This window comes from Cyprinus carpio, chromosome B22 (assembly GCF_018340385.1).
Source record: "Cyprinus carpio isolate SPL01 chromosome B22, ASM1834038v1, whole genome shotgun sequence".
Taxonomy (NCBI): domain Eukaryota; kingdom Metazoa; phylum Chordata; class Actinopteri; order Cypriniformes; family Cyprinidae; genus Cyprinus; species Cyprinus carpio.
This window is the reverse complement of record NC_056618.1, coordinates 24,306,881-24,324,259: the sequence shown is the minus strand read 5'-3', so window position 1 is coordinate 24,324,259 and position 17,379 is coordinate 24,306,881. Positions and strand designations below refer to the sequence as shown.

At 38.4% G+C, this 17,379-nt stretch overlaps 2 protein-coding genes and 1 long non-coding RNA gene across 4 annotated transcripts; all 3 read right to left on the bottom strand.

Annotated features, from left to right (window-relative positions):
• Positions 1 to 922: 922 nt before the first annotated feature.
• On the bottom strand, positions 923 to 1,644 carry LOC122141550. Its single transcript, XR_006157902.1, has 3 exons — positions 1,462 to 1,644; positions 1,143 to 1,383; positions 923 to 1,065 (listed from the first exon to the last, which is right to left on the bottom strand). It is a non-coding gene; the product is annotated as an uncharacterized LOC122141550 (long non-coding RNA).
• Positions 1,645 to 4,219: 2,575 nt separating this feature from the next.
• Positions 4,220 to 5,702, bottom strand: LOC109086735 (granzyme G-like). 2 transcript variants are annotated; one of them, XM_042749294.1, is made up of 5 exons: positions 5,578 to 5,701; positions 5,273 to 5,423; positions 4,942 to 5,089; positions 4,518 to 4,769; positions 4,220 to 4,419 (listed from the first exon to the last, which is right to left on the bottom strand). In XM_042749294.1, the coding sequence occupies exons 1-5, from the start codon at positions 5,633 to 5,635 to the stop codon at positions 4,261 to 4,263; spliced, it is 768 nt and encodes a 255-aa protein (XP_042605228.1). In that variant the 5' UTR covers positions 5,636 to 5,701; the 3' UTR covers positions 4,220 to 4,260. The 2 variants fall into 2 exon arrangements, with proteins under 2 accessions (XP_042605228.1, XP_042605229.1); XM_042749295.1 differs by lacking the exon at positions 4,220 to 4,419 and having other exon boundaries at positions 4,523 to 4,680; positions 5,578 to 5,702.
• Positions 5,703 to 13,378: 7,676 nt separating this feature from the next.
• Positions 13,379 to 14,526, bottom strand: LOC122141540 (mast cell protease 1A-like). The gene is made up of 5 exons (XM_042749208.1): positions 14,388 to 14,526; positions 14,140 to 14,290; positions 13,903 to 14,041; positions 13,523 to 13,777; positions 13,379 to 13,417 (listed from the first exon to the last, which is right to left on the bottom strand). The coding sequence occupies exons 1-5, from the start codon at positions 14,443 to 14,445 to the stop codon at positions 13,379 to 13,381; spliced, it is 642 nt and encodes a 213-aa protein (XP_042605142.1). The 5' UTR covers positions 14,446 to 14,526.
• Between the last annotated feature and the right edge of the window lie 2,853 nt (positions 14,527 to 17,379).

The following is a 17,379-nucleotide window of genomic DNA, read 5'->3' as shown; positions in this document are numbered from 1 at the left end:
ATGCTTTGAAGCTGCTTGGGTGCATGAGAAGTGGTTTTCTGAAGATAGAGATCAAGGGGTTTGTGGTTAGTCTCTGCTGTTACCAGCCCTCAGCTGTACAAGTAATGCTGAAATCTTTGGCAAGCGAAGACAATACTGAGACACTCTTTCTCGATATGAGCGTATTTTATCTCGGTGAGAGCCAGAGCTGTTGAAGCGAAGGCAACAGGTTGTCCTTCTTGCATAAAACAGCACCCAAGACCACTTTGGTTAGAGTCACTTTGTACTGTGACAGGCTTAATGATGTGGCCAAGGACAGCCAATGCCAAGGGTGTTTTTGCAGTGGTTCACAAACACTTGACAAATGGAACATGAGCTTGGCTAAATAATCAACAAACCAATGAGACGCTGTACACTTTTAGCACCTTTTAGGTACCATGTCCATGATAGCCCTCACTTTTTCTGGGTCAGTGGATGAAAGGATATGTCCATGGAGCATGACCTTGAATTGCAATTCTTTAAGCTAAGTTGTGGCTTAACCTCTCTGTAATGCTCCAACAGGGCCTGAAGCTTGAAATCATGATCATTCTTAGCTTGCTGGTCTGTCACCACATCCAACAACAAAATTATCATCTGCAATGTGCTCAGTTCCCTTTAGACTTGCTAACAGTTCATAATGTTTCAATTGATACATCTCAGGTGCCATGGATACACCAAATGGGAGATTTAGCTACCATTTCCAACCTCAAGTTGTTCCAAACCTGTATGAATTATTTTTTTTTTCTGAAGATGTTCAACAAAAAAAATAAGATATTTTGAAAAAATGGAGCTGCAATAATAAGGACCACTTACACATATTGATGCTTGACACATAATTTTTTTATTTATTGTTTATTTAAATTAATTCATTTTTTATTGTTGAAATTATTTATTATTTTTTGTTATTATGGACCAGATCCATGAAAGATATTCTGAAATCTTTGCATAAACTTCAGGTCTTTCATGAATATTGCAGACTTTTGGGTCACCAAAGGATGTGACACTGACTGCAGTGTCTCCACAAACCAAAGGACCTCCTGAATCTCCCTTTGAACACAGATCAACACATGACTGAAGTGACATTTCTCACTACTTGATATTGTTTTTACATACACTACAGCTACCTCCATGGCCATAGACACACATCATCTGTGAGGCTGAGTAGTTGTCTTTCCATTTATTTTTGCATTCCGTGTTATTCATGATCTTCACATCTGCTTCCATGAGACATGTGCTCTATTTCCCTTTAAACCTCAGTCTTCCCCAGCTGGCAACACTGCAAACAGAATCAGCTTTGATGTCTTCCTCTTGTATTGGTATGGAAATTGTCTTGACAATCTTGTTTTGTTCAACTTATTTCTTTAGCTGTAATACAATAACATTATCATCATTAAAAGACAGACTGACTAATCATTAAATAAGAGTCATTTGAACTACTCTTACCCTCAAAAGCATAATGTCATTCTGCAAAGTGCGATTGTTAAAGTCTGGATGCTTGTAGTAAGATTTCACTCTGATGCAATCATCTCCTTCTTTTTTTTTAAGTCATGCACACCAATCACAGCTGTTAGTTTCTTATTTCTGTGTAAGAAAGTCTTATTAGTGCAATGAACAAGATCTTTAAACTATGATTCTGTGTAAGAAAGTCTTATTAGTGCAATGAACAACATCTTTAAACTATGGTCCAATGAACAAGATCTTTAAACTATGATGTACTATCAGAAATGAGGAATCCACCAAGACATGTTTACAGCTTTTCTAAACAAAAACCATGTAAGGTCTGGAGTGGGGTTTTGCTTCTGTGCTGTTCACTATACCCACATTCACATTAGCTGAGAGAGAGATAGGGTTATAAGTCATCTTCTTCTGTACATACCAATTAAATATTCTTAAAAAATCAGCATGATGTGCTTTAATATAATCAGTCTCACCAGTGAAAAAACTCTGTATAAACTAAAGAGTAGTGGAGGCACTGAGTTGCTTGTAAGTGTTTTTTCTCACCTTGTGGTGTCAAAAACACTGATGTCGCATGCATCACCTGTTATTTGAAACCACAATATACAAGATGCATGTAGCTCTGGCTGTATTTTGTGTATCGTGTCTCTGGGCTGGAGCAGACTGTGTGCACGCTGCGGCGGTTCATGTGAAACAGTGCAAAATCAGACTTTATTCTCCCCAACGGAAAGCAAATTTAAACTGTCTGAATCATTCCATATCCCCTATATAATACACTACATGCCATTCACCATACAGAAAATACAAATTTTGTAAACAAGTGAGCGATTCCAGCCACAGTTTCAGCATGTATTTATAATGTAGGGGATGGGATGCTTAAGATTCTAGAAAGCATTTGATTGGGCAGAAAGTTTGATGAGAAGCTAAATTGCAGGGTGATGTCATCAAAATCATTGATCTATATTGGTGGAAGTTAGAGACTAAGTTTTGCATGCTTATATCTTCTAAATATGAATTTTGTCATTATTTTGGAGCACACTACCTTATAAATAATCTTACAGGGTTCCCCACCCAAAAATGAAAATTTTGTCATTATGTTGTAGTTATGGATTTATTCCAAACCCGTAAAAGCTACGTTCATCTTCGGAACACAATTTAAGATTTTTGGATGAAAACCGGGGAAGCTTTTGACTGTCCCATTGGCTGCCAAGTAACTTACCACACTGTCAAGGTCCAGAAAAGTATGAAAGACATCCATCTGCCATCAGTGGTTCAACCGTAATGTTATGAAGTGACAAGAATACTTTTTGTACGCGAAGAAAACAAGAATAACGACTTTATTCAACAATGTGTCTCCTCTGTGTCTCTTCACATCACCGCAGAACCATTTTAGAGAATACCCGCTGAACGCAAACTGAGTACGCTATTCTGTGTCAGCCGTGACACAAGGATACATTTTCTATGTGTATTTACACTTTGATTTGAACAAAAACAGCGCATCCGTGCAGTGTGGCAGTGACAAGAAATCCGTTTTGGAGATTTCACTCCAAGATCAAGTAAAGAAGATATTACCCGTTTCCCTCATGTCAAACTGTAATTATATGTGGCTTTGATTTGAACAATGTCATGGTGCTAATGTGAGGAGCAAAGAGACGAAGGAGATTCAGGATACTTGTTTATCTTTAAAGGGGTCATATGATGCGATTTCAAGTTTTCCTTTCTCTTTGGTGTGTTTACAAGCTGTTCGTGAATAGATAAGATCCCTAAAGTTGCAAAGACTAAAGTCTCAAACCCAAAGAGATATTCTTTATAAAAGTTAAGACTTGTCCACGCCCTCCTAAAATGCCTCGTTTAAACACGCCCCCACATGTCTACATCACGATGTGGGAAGTTTTGTGTAGCACACCGCCCAAAAGCAAAGAAAGAAGGTGTAACTTTGATTCTTGCTGTTGCCTCTGACACCATGTCATGGAGACTCTATTTCGTTGTGTATTTGACGATGTTTGTTGCCCTTTTTGTTTGTCGTTTCTCCGATCACAAATGCAGACATGGTTTTATGTTTATGTGGCGCGATGCAATGCAACGCGTAACACACAGTATAAGTCATTATAATCAGTAATTATGTCCCCACTGGATGCAACCAATGGCTAATTTATAATGGGTTTTATTGTTATTGTCTTGTCATGCCAGTGTTCTGACCGGGACACACATAAAAGTATGTCACAGGCTGTAACATTACCGTCTCACACTTCTGGATGCAACCAATGGCTAATTTATAGGCCAATCAGAGCACACCTCACTTTTTCCGACCGATGAGCTTTGTAAAAAAATGACGCGTTTCAGAAAGGCGGGGCATAGAGGAGAAACAATAATGTACAGTGTGTGGAAAATAATGTGTTTTTTGTACCTTAAACTGCATAAATACATTTCATTACACCAAATACAAAAAATAATGTTCTTTTTAGCAACATCGTATGACCCCTTTAAGAGTCCAAAACAAGGGGTAACACAGGGCTTGGCAGGAACACACACATAGCACATAATATGGACTTTTAACAGCAGACAAAGGAATCAAGGGGCAGACAACACTATAAATGCAGGGCTTAACGAGGGGTAATGAACGGGACACATTTGAAACAAATGAGACACTCAATGAGAGGGAGAAACTAGGTCACAGGGAGCACATAGGGAGAAAAACATACACAGACAGTCTATGGGCGTGACAGATAACACGTCAAATGAATGATGATTGTCATGTGATACTTTTATTGAAATAAATTCATGAATTTACTTGACATTTTTGATTATTTTGCTGATCCACTCCAGATAAGGTGAAATCTTAGTATATACATTAGGATACATAGGCGAATTGCAGCGATACAAGACATGAAATGATACGATACCAACTGCAGTGTCTCCACAAACCAAAGGACCCCCAGAATCTCCCTGTTAAGAAACACAAATTAACAGATTCCTTAAAATCATATATCAGTTTAAACAAGTTCATAAATGAACAGAGTCTGTGAATCATCTTTTGTACATACATCGCAGAATCCACCAATGCCATATGTACACATCATCTTTGGAACTGAGTAGATCTCTCCCCATCTTATTTCACATTCTTTGTTATCCATTATATACACTTTCATCTCCATTAGACGATCATTAGCTGAGCCATTAGTCCGTAGGCTTCCCCAGCCAGCAACACTGCAGACAGAATCAGCTTTGATGTCTCCCTTTTGTCTTTGTATTTTAATAATCTTGACTTTATTGTTTTCTTTGACTTTTTTTTGTAGCTGTAATGCAATAACATTATCATCATTAAAAGATGCTGAATCATATTTTTTACTTTATATTTTTGCATCTTGCATTATCTATGATCTTTATACACTGTTAAAAAAATACTTTAAAAAGTGTTCGTACTGCCCTTAAAAAAAAAAAAAAAAAAGTGAGTCTGTAGATTTTTACCCTCAAAAGCATAATGTCATTCAGAGTTGAAGGTCTGCCAGGCCTATAGCCTGGATGCTTGTGGTAAGACTTCACTCCGATGCGGACAGACCCCTCATTCTCATTTTTTAGGTTATGTGCCCCAATCACAGCTGTCAGTATCATATTTCTGTTGAAAGAAAGTCTTAGTAGCAAAATAAACGTTTTTCACAGTTTTATGTATTCTTTTAGAAGAGCATATTGAGCATACTCTTTTTATGACAAAACTTTGTAAACCATTTACTACTGTGAATTCATCTCAAAACATTAATAATCAATAAATATTGCAGTTTAGACTGAACAAAACCCTCACTTCTCTCTGCAATGTGCAGCAGTCAAGACAAACTGGTCATGAATGAGAAATCCACCACAGATATGTTGCTTGTTCATCTGAAGAGAAACCATGTAAGGTCTGGAGTGGGGTTTTGCTACCCGGCCATTCACTATACCCACATTAACTTGAGCTAAGAGAGAGAAATATAGTTAGTAACTTATTCACCCTACAAGAAACACCTTATTGAGGTATCAGCAAAAATCCAAAAACCATGCTGACATCTTGGTTGTGATAATACATCTTTTAGTGATTAATCAATATGCAGTTTAGTCAATCAGTCTCACCAGTGAAGGTCATGTGTGGCAGCAGAGAGGCCAGCAGGAGCAGAGAGATGATGATCATGATGAAGACAGTGAGCTCTCACTAAAAAAGCACTGTATAAATATAGTTTAAATGTGGGTGGAGACACTGAGTTCCCCTATGTCTTTTTTCTTTTCTTTTCTTTTCTTTTTTCTTTTCTTTTCTTTTCTCAGTTTGTGGTATAAGTGACACAACGATGACTCACTGTTGTTCTTGTTAATCTTTGTGGTCTCATTTTCAAACTACGAATGGTTTGGTCTAAAAGTATTATGTAGGTCACCATACATTTTGGTGCTTGAATACTATACAGTTCATAACCACAAACATCATTATATAGAAATGGAAAATCAACATAAAACAGGTGTTGCGTGTGTCCCCTTTTTCAGAATAATGTATTTTAAAGATCATTTGAAAAGTAATACATGTTGGAAAGTGTTAAAAATCTTTTTTCATGCTTGTTCAATGAACAATAAACTACTGCACATGCACCAAGACTCCAGTGGTTTTAGTTTTCAAAATGAAGACAAACATTTTCGGACACTTTCTTGTGTTGGAATGTTAGGTATACATAGCATCATTGGAAATGCTACTTGTAATATTTTGCATCTCATGCATTGAAATTTAAACGTTTTTAAACATTTAAGTGTCAGAAAGTGTACACATATTTTTACAACCACTGTAGGAAGGAAAAATAGTAGACATTTTAGACATTTCACTTTTGTTGTCATGCTGATTTTAAGAATTTAAAAAAGTAATTTTGGTTGCTTGAATCTTTTCAGTAGCCTACTGCTATTTTATAAGGACCACTTACACATATCGATACTTGACATGATTCGTTTACTGAACATTTTAATGGATATGTCATAATTTTTTTCATTGCAAAAATGATTTAATGTTTGTATGCAGTGAATCCATGGAAGATATGCTGAAATCTTTGTATAAACCTCTGGTCGTTCACGACTATTGCAGACTTTTGGGTCACCAAAGGAAGTGACTGCAGTGTTGAGCTGCCTGTAAGTCTTTTTTTTTTTTTTTTTTTGTCAAATTTTGGTATATGAGCAACACAATGACCACAATGTTGTCTCATTTTCAGGCAATAGATGTTTGTTTTAGAAGAATTAAACTGGTTAACATTTTGGTACTTGAACAATTTACAATTTATTACCAAAAATTTTAGTACATTTTAATAAAAAAAAACTTACCCCGATGGTATATATTTTTTATTTATTTATTTATACAACAGTTCTTTCTAGTACTCAAATCAGATTGGTTGAGAGCCTTTTTCAGGGGTGTGATATTCTAGTGATAACAGAACTCCAACCATTTCTCACAGCGAGTGTCATGGCAGACCCCCAAATCCACTATAATTTTATAAATAATATTGTTTTAGTGTCAGCTTTAAGTGTTTTTTTTTTTTTAGGTGTAGTTGTTTTAGTTTTTTAATTTTGATGTTTGGTTTTATAATATAAATTATGTTTGTTTGTTTGTTTTATTTTTTTTTTTGGTGTGTGTTAGATGGATTGAAGTGTTTTTCTGCGCTCATGAATGAACCCACCAGAAAGAGAGGGCTGATTTATGTCAGATATTTTTTATTTTGTTTGTGGCTGTGTTTTATGTATAGTTGGTGGTTAAACATGAAGTACATTTCATTTTGATTAAATCTAACAGGCAGCCTTTGGTCTCATTAATCTATTATTTGTTCAAGAGCAAACGGTTTTGGCTGAAGGCAAAGTCTCATAATGTTATATTCTATATAAATTTAATGCTGTATTTTAGAGCGCTGTCTTTGTACTTTTGACTGAATTGCATAGCAACGTTTATAATGGCTGATGTTGTAATTTATTTAATATTATTATTTATTAAATAATATTTAATATAAATAATAGTAGTATTTTATAATAGTATTTAGTATTGAGAAACAATGTGTGTGTCCATGATGGTGATTTTAGTTGTAGATAATATTATTATTTTTTAATATTTTTTAATATTGTGTGTGTATGTGAGAGTTAATTTTGTTTTTATAAGTAAGTTATTTTTACTTTCAACAACAGCTTAAGCTTTTAAATTGTAAGATGCAGCCACAGCTGAAGGTATAGTAACTTATGACAAAGATATCACTTCCTCAGCGGACATTCAAACTATTTTTTACTGTGAATATAAGATTGAGCTGAAGAATGAATGCTGTATCAGATGCAGGCAATCACACTCGCTCAGTCCATCTCTCTCTCATAATACTCTACTTCACCAAACTACACTAGTCTACATAATTTAAATTAATACAACCCTGATTCCAAAAAAGTTGGGACACTGTACAAATTGTGAATAAAAACAAAATGCAATGATGTGGAAGTTTCAAATTTCAATATTTTATTGAGAATACAACATAGATGACATATTAAATGTTTAAACTGAGAAAATGTTTCATTTTAAGGGAAAAATAAGTTTGATTTTAAATTTCATGGGATCAACACATCTCAAAGTTGGGACAAGGCCATGTTTACCACTGTGTGGCATCCCCTCTTTGTTTTATAACAGTCTGCAAATGTCTGGGGACTGAAGTTGCTCAAGTTTAGGAATAGGAATGTTGTCCCATTCTTGTCTAATACAGGTTTCTAGTTGCTCAACTGTCTTAGGTCGGTTTCTTTGTCACATCTGGATTCCTCTTTATGATGCGCCAAATGTTTTCTATGGGCGTATGATCTGGACTGCAGGCTGGCCATTTCAGTTCCCGGATCCTTCTTCTACGCAGCCATGATATTGTAATTGATGCAGTATGTGGTCTAGCATTGTCATATTGGAAGAGGCAAGGTCTTCCCTGAAAGAGACGACGTATGGATGGGAGCATATGTTGTTCTAGAACTTGGATATACCTTTCAGCATTGATGGTGCCATTCCAGATGTGTAAGCTGCCCTATGCCACATGCACTCATGCAACCCCATACCATCAGAGATGCAGGCTTCTGAACTGAGTGCTGATAACAACTTGGGTTGTCCTTGTCCTCTTTAGTCCGGATGACATGGTGTCCCAGTTTTCCAAAAAGAACATTTCGGTTACGTACGGTAAGCCTCATTATAGCTTCATTAGACCAATCTACTTCAAGTGTTAAGTATAATTATAGCTTCATTAGACCAATCTATTATTGCATCCAGCTGCCGCTAATCACAGCCGTGAGTATAATAAGGCAGCAGGTGCAATGCATACCAGGTTTTCGCTGAGGAGCCAAGCCGGACACCCGGCAGCTCAGTGGTGGTACAGCAACCGTGGCGACGGGACGTGACGTCAAGAGTGACCGACTGAAAGGGAACGTTTTTGTTACGTATGGTAACCTCGTTCCCTGAAGGAGGGAATGCGGTCACCGACGTGACGTGGAGTGGTTGGTGTAGATGGGATGTGGTGACGGGTTTCCGGCTTGCCTCCTCAGTGACCGACTAATTGGGATCCCTACCAAACCGCCATTGGTGCTACTCCTTTCAGGGCACTGTGCGAGCCGCCTGTGCCCCTATTAGGTGTAGGCCGGGGCTCAGAACAAGTCGTTACACTCACCATTGTCAAAGCACTACCTCACTGGATGAGATTGGATAACACTGGGAAAACGTACCCACTCCGCTTGGAACAGGGACGCTGCGGAAGCCCCATCCTTCCCGAAGGAGTTTTCGGAAGCAAATACGCATATAGTATCCGTTTAGGTGTATATGGAGAAATTTGAGGTGATTAAAACCCTCTTGGGAAGCCAGAAGTCTGCCAGGGAAACACGGGCTCTAAGGCTATACCGTGGACTATACGCATACGAGTACTGCTTAGGTCTCAATATGGAACCCAGCCTTCCACGGTTCTCACGGATTCATCATGAAGTCCTGGTGCTGGACGTTCCGCCACGTCCTGCTGCCTAGGGTGATGGAGGATCTCAACAGGGTCTACACTACGGACACTCTGGAGCAGTTTTAGCAAGCCGACACTAACCGGGGCCTCTCGGTGCCACTACCCGTTTGAGGTGAGAACACAGGAGGATACTGGCTCTACACGAAGGCTATAGAACCTAGTGAATGTGTTAAGGGTCGCCCAGCCCACAGCTCTACAATTATCTGTCAGCGATGCACCACGAGCCAGCGCCCAGGAGGATGCAACATGGGCAGGGCAGACCCTGTGCCTGATAAGCCAGGGTTATGGCATCCACAATCCAGTGGGCCATCCTCTGCTTAGAGACGGCATTCCCCTTCTACCGGCCTCCGTAACAGACAAAGAGCTGGTCTGAGGTCCTGAAGCTTTGTGTCAGGTCTACGTAGCATCTCAATGCTCGGATGGGACAGTGCAAAGTCAGGGCTGGGTCTGCCTCCTCCAGGGGCAGCCCTTGCAGGTTCACCACTTGGTCTTTGCGGGGTGTAGTGGAAACCTTGGGCATATAGCCGGGCCGGGGCCTTAGGATTACCTGGGAGTCAGCCGGCCCAAACTCTAGGCACGAATCGTCAACTGAAAATGCGTGCAGGTCCCCAACCCTCTTGATGGAGGCCAGTGCAAGCAGGAGCAGAGTTTATAAAAATCAAAAATTCAATGCAGTACGTTTTTTATTGCACAGTTACATGATTTGTGGGTTTTAAGTCTGATTTTCTATTCAGTTTAATGTAGTTTATTGGCATAGTTTGTGTGTACATTACCAAAGCTTGTCACAAAATGAATAATGGTGATTATAGTAGTACACAATGCAATAATATGAAATATTAAGATTCTGTATTCCCAGACAGCAACATAGTGTTGGCCCAGATCCAGCCTACATCTGGCCCACGTGAAATCCATGTGGGCTGGATCTGGGCCGACACTTGTTGCTGTCTGGGTTGGGTCTGGGCTATATAAGGCCTAGGTGTGGCTTAGATTTGGGGATTCTGGTTTACTTAAGGCTGAGAATTGGTACCTATAATAAAACCTGTTTTGGTCCAGTTCGGGGCCAGCTAAGGGTGATTAAGGGTGTATTCACACCTGTCTTGTTTGGTTCGTTTGAAACGAACTCTGGTTCGTTTCCCCCTTTGATGCAGATCTTTTTGGCAGGTGTGAATACAGCAATCGCACTCTGGTGCGCACCAAACAACCGAACCGAGACCCAGCTGAAGAGGTGGTCTCGGTTCGGTACCAAACGAGCTCTGGTACGTTTCGTTTATGGTGTGAATATGATCCGACCTCGATCTGACCCAACTGCAGAAAGCACTGCGCCTTTTGAGTTAACAGGCTCCCATAGTTGGAGTTGCCTTATGGGAAAGTGTTGGTTTCACCACATTTGCTAGTCATTGAAAAAATGAGTCGTGGTTCAACCTGAAGCTCCAAAGAGACACACTGCCTCATTGACATTTAGGCAGATTCCTTAATCTCAAAGCTACTCGAGAAGATGCATAAAAATACGGATGTGTTTAGCAAGTTCAGCGAAGGGATTTGAGCTGTCTCCCGCCCAGTGTCGCGTTAAAGTAAAAAAACTTCGGCAACTTTATATGAAGGTGCGTGATGCTCTAAGCAAGAGTGGCAGTTCCGGAGACAAAAAAGACAAAAGTCCATGGTACGACGAACTGGACAAAATCCTAGGAACATGACCAACCATTTGTCCCGTGGACATTGTCGAGTCGTATAGCCCTACAGACCTTATCAAGCCAAATGACTCCATCTCCTTCTAGCAGCTACTCTGTTCAGCAGTCACTCCTCAAGCCAGGGTAGTAATGGATAGGCAGCATCTCCTAAGATCATAAGAGGCACATTTACTCCCTCAAATATTTCAGTCCATTGTAGCAACAGTCTGCCACTATGGCCCCGATCAAAAAGAGATTAAAGGGCAAAAACACAAGCATCATGGACTCTTCCTGGCTGTCCAATATTTATGTCCCAAAACTTAATTTTGTTGTCTACCACAGCCTGAAGGATGACTGAATATTGCCCCTTCCGATTTAAGTAATCCGCTGGTGAGCCTTGATAGGTATATGGGAGCCATCAATGGCTCTAGCAACTTGGGGGAATCCCCACTTATCCCTAAAACCTTGTACTATTGTTTTCAAATCAGCATTAGAGGGTTTTTTGATGTATAGTGGTTTCAGGATTGTATTTATAGTGGTGACGACTTCTTGGATGATGAGGCAGCAAGTGGACATACCAACGCCGTTTTTTTTAAGTTTCACTTTCCCTTTCTTTATAGCCTACCTAATCGGTCTTCTGCGCAGTGCCATTGTCAGTATGCCGTGGTAGGAGCACATAAGAGCATGCTCTCTCCGCCGGAACAGTCTTGCAGTACTTCTTCGTCTTTGCAAAATCCTTGTTACAACATCGTGTAGATGACATTATCTCATCTGATGTTCATAAGTGTCTTCATATTGTGTTTGTAGCTGATAACAGAAAATCAGTAAAATAATAACAACTGCACTACATAAAATCTCCATGATTAGCCTGTTTTTGAACTTCCTGATTTTCCCTGCTTGATCATTTCTGTTCAATGAATGGATGACCTTAGCACCAGTGGTTTTGTTTACAATTTTTGGTTCACTTGCAAAAAGGGCAGTGTGAAAGCGAACCGCATCAAACAAAAAAAAATAAACATTGTATTTGGTCCGGACCAAAGCAAGTGAACTAGCGGACTTTGCTGGTGTGAATACACCCTAACTGTCTGAGATTCGGGCCGGTTATGGCCCATATGTGGCTCTTGTCTTTAATCCAGTTCTGGGCCAATTCAGGGCCGTCATTATTTAAGGCACTTGGGCCTAGGGAAAAGTGATTATGTGGCCCGGATCTGGGCCAGAAAACATTTGCTATGTGGGATACGATTGCAGATGAACAAACAAGTGAACATGACACACAAGCATAGTCAAGCAAAAGCCAGCATATATTAGATCTGTGAAACAAAGCAAAACCAATGTTACTCACCTGTCGAGAAGAAACAAAGCAACCTCTGCATCTGATCGCAGGCCTTCCCACTCCTTGAGTTTTCTCCAGCACTGAAAAGCTGATCTGAAATTTACATGGGTCCTACTTCTTGCCTTCTTTTGTAAGCCTTCTTTTGTTCTGCAGACATTTTCCTCTTTTGTTTTTTATCCACAATTTCTATCCTTCTGTTGTCACTCAGCTCGGCTAATGTCTGTCCTGTGCACTGAGCGTCCTCTCTCTCCTCCACATCATGAGTAGACATGTCCCTTACTGCTGATTTGCTACAAGTTTGTTTTGGTTCTCGGCCAAATACACACCCCACCTTTAACATTTATAATAATAAAAACACGATAATCATAGGGCAACTCTGTACTGGAATTGACATGTTCTGCTTTATTTTTTGCATTTGTTCTGCTTGAGCTTAAATGCTTTATTGTTTATACACGCTTTCAACTAAAAGAAAACCTTGAGGTATAATTTAATATTGTAGTGTTTAATGCCTAATCACAAGCTTGTTCAGAAATGGTGACAAAAACTTGATTAAAAAATAATGTCTTTTACTTTAAACCTAATTCAAATAAACAAATATTTGAATATTCATTTTTTATGAGCCCAAATATTCAAATACAGTATTTATATATATGCACACAGACACACCCACACCCACACATACAGTACATATATGTTTTTGACAATAAATACACTTTGAATGATTGATGATTGCCAAGTGATACTTTTATTAAGACAGGTTATACAAAAGAATTCAAGAACTGAACTCGCTTCACATTTCTAATTATGCTGTTGATCCATGGAATATATGGTGAAATCTTAATATACACATTTGGTTTCTCGTGAACTCGCTTCACATTTCTAATTATGCTGTTGATCCATGGAATTTATGTTTTTATATTAATAAAAGGACCCCCAGAATCCCCCTGTTAAGAGAAAAAGTCAATAAAGTGCCATATAATGTATCAGTTGATTCTCAGTTCATAAATTAACATAAGAATCAAAGTGTGTGAATCATCTTTTGTACGTACACGGCAGGATCCACCATTGCCACGTGTGCACATCATCTGTTCGACTGAGTAGTAAGTCTGTCCCCACCTCTTGTAACATTCGCTGTTGTTCATTACATGCACGTTTGCCTCCATTAGAAGACTGCTCAGTGGGCCATTAGTCTGCAGTTGTCCCCAGCCCGCAACACTACAGAGAGTATTCACCTCGACATCTTCACCTTTCTTTGGTAATGATATCCATTTAACATCGTTGTTTAGGTTGACTTTTTCCTGTAACTGTAATTCAAAAACACAGCTGTTATAAATAAACTAATTTAATCATCTTTCATAAAACTGAACTGCTGCTGATTATAGTGATGTTTGTGAAGTTGTCAACAGCTAAATGTAATACAAGTTTTTACCCTCAAAAGCATGATGTCATTCCAGGGAAGATGAATCGTATAGCTTGGATGTGGAATGTAGGACTTCACTCCGATGCGATCTGAATTCTTACTGTTCCTTAAGTCATGAGCACCAACCACAACTGTCAGAATCTGAGATCTGTTGAAAGAGAAAGTCAGGATGCTCAGTTTCATCATACAATGCACAGCAGTCACTATGTCAGCCAAAATTATTGTAACTACACAAAAAACCCTCACCCGTTCCTGCAATGACCAGCAGTCAACACAAACTCATCAGAAATGAGGAATCCACCACAGATATGTGTCTTATTCGACTGAACAGAAACCATGTAAGGTCTGGAGTGGGGTTTTGCTTCTGTGCCATCCACTATACCCACATTCACACGAGCTGAGAGAGAGATAGTGCCAAATCAGCTTCTTCAGTAAATAAAAATTTAATGTTCTTAAAACATTTGAATAATGTGCTGTTTTTTAATCAGTCTCACCAGTGAAGGTCAGGTGTGGCAGCAGAGAGGCCAGCAGGAGCAGAGAGATGATGATCATGATGAAGACAATAAATGAGCTCTCACTGGAGATCACTGTATATATAGTTCGATGGTGGGTGGAGAGACTGAGTTCTCCAAGTTCTGTTTTTTTTTTTTTTTTTTTTTTGCAATATGAGCAACACAGTGATGAAAAGATATTGTTCCTCTTAATACTTCCGGTCTTACCTTCAGACTAAAGATATACAAAATGAAGCATGCATAGAACTGTAGGTTTTTTTTTTTTTTTTTTTTTTTTTTTTTTTGGCCAATCTGTTGATGCATAATGCAGGATGTTCATTAATGAGGACAGATTTCTCTCTACTCTTTCTTATGCCATGGAGTAATGATGACTAAAAGACATGGAGCGATAAGAAAACTCTTTCAGCACATATAATTAAAGGTTATACTGTTGCTATTTTTTTTTCTATGATTTTATTTCAATTATTTTAAAGAACTTTGCCACAGCAAATGAATCAAAAAGACACTGATCAAGCAAATAAATATGACAAACAGGATATAAATGACAAATTACTTCCATTATTATTTATATATATATATATAAAAAATTGTTTTATATTTTTTATTTATTTAAAAAGCAAAATCTTTTTTCTGATCTCTTCTCAGTACAAACACACAGACTCGCGCACAGAAATGTGTTCAGCACTTTTCATGTCATTTCATTAAAAAAACATTTCTCAGAAGCAGGCCATGATTTTATAGATTGATAGCTGAGTGGTTGAGCTATCTGTCTATGGGATCAGGCCCTGAGCCCTGGCTCTGATTTAACGATATTTGCATTTAAAAGCAGTTAGCAAATGTTAATATTCACTTTAAACTAATATTATTATATTTAGTTGACTATATCTTTACATCTATGGCAGAACAGTGGTACCAATCCTGCTCTTGTAGGGCCATCATCCTGCAGAGGTAAACTCCAACCCCAATCAAACCCACCAACCAGGTAAAAATCTTCAGATTTACTTGAAAACTACAGGTAAGTGTGTTTGATTAGGACTGGTGCTGAACTCTGGAGGACAGTGGACACTCAGGCCAAAGTTGATCAATGGTTACCTCCAAAGAAATATGTGCAGCCATCATTACTTTGCATCAAAATGGCCTCACATGAAAGGAAATTGCAACAAAAAATATTTGCACCTGAAAGAACCATTTACCGGATCATCAAGAACTTCAAGGAGAGAGGTTGGACTGCAGAGAAGAAGTCTTCAGGACATCCCAGAGTGTCCAGCAAGCACCAGGACCGTCTCCTCCTGAGGAATCAGCTAAGGAATCATGTCTCCAGCAGTGCAGAGCTTGCTCAGGAACGGCAGCAGGTTGGTGTGAGAGCATCTGCACGCACAGCGAGGCCAAGACTTTTGGACAATGGCCTGGTGTCAAGAAGGGCAGCAAAGAAGCCACTTCTCTCTAAGAAAAACATCAAGGACAGACTGAAATTCTAGGAAGTACAAGGATTGGATGGCAGAAGACCGGTGCAAAGTTATTTTCTGTGATGAAGCTCCCTTCCGACTGTTTGGGAAATGTGGAAAATCGATTGTTATATGTCAGTAAAATAAACTTTCCTGTCCTGTCAGGGCAGAGAAACAATAAGGTACAGTATGTGGAAAAGAATGTGTTTTTTGAACCTTAAACCACATAAACACATTGCATTACACCAAATATACAAAATAATGTTCTTTTTTTCCTGTCATGTTCATATGACAGGTTTGATAAAATATGATGTATTTTGATTTTTAGAATTGTTTATTTTGCGCATACACATCCATAAAACACTCACGCATACATGCAAAATAAAAAACACTAATGTATACAATTCAGATAAGAAAGATGTATGCTTTAGTTGTGTACATACATATATGCAAATGATTCCATATGTGGACTTGCGTTAACTTTTCAGTGCAAACGGAAGGCATCGAGTTTAGGCTATATGTATGTGCGAGTATGTATAGGTGTACATGCATCCACTTTGAATGTATACACAAGTTATTCACAAGTGTATATGCATTCATTACTAACATAATATGTATTGGCATGGATTTCATATTAGTGTGCACATATATTTCATATATGTATTTTTGAACATCCAATAGTATACATGTATATGTGAGTAATTTATAGGTGTATATGCACGTGTTTATGTATGTATTGATAAGTGAAGTTTGATTTAAATTCTACGTGGCACTTCATTGGAAGTTACCTAGCTGGGACTATTTTCAGGCGCTGCATAATATCATTGCTCCTGCTGCACCCATGGTACGGCAGCAAAGTTCCTTGATTATTACGCCAGAATGAGAGTATAGTACCTAACCACATCGGCCTAGAAAATCACAACTTGTCATTTTTGAGCGAGATGCTAATGGTCTAATCAGATTCAATGATCTATGCTAAACTAAGCTAAAAGTTCCGAAGATCAGCTGAATGGATTCAAAAACTGTAAAACTCAACTGTTTAACTCTAGGGGAGTTGGAAAATGAGCCTATTTTCAAAAAATAAACAAAAAATAGTGGAGTGTTCCTTTAAACTGTCAAAGACTTGAACTACTGTTTTCTGTTTTAAAGGTTGTTTTTAAAAATTGCAATGTAGTATTCTCACAAGAGATTTTCATTTAAGGTTGTAAATATGTTTCTAAGAAAAAATCGGTAAACTGTTTAATTTTATGGTGGGACAAGCAAAAATGTCCATCTATTTGAGCAGGATAAAGAAAATTGAACAGGATATAGCACAACATATTGTTGCAATGTGTTTAACCTGTTGCAATTTAGAAATTTAAATGATTTGTATTACTATACATGTATTGAGGATCTTCTTTCTTTTGAAAATATTTGGTGCTGTAATGATGCTCAGTGTGCAATTTTTGAAGACAAATTAATTTGTACACCTTATTGATTTGTATTGAGTTGCAACTTGTTACTTGAGGCTATGCAATTGTAAATGGGTG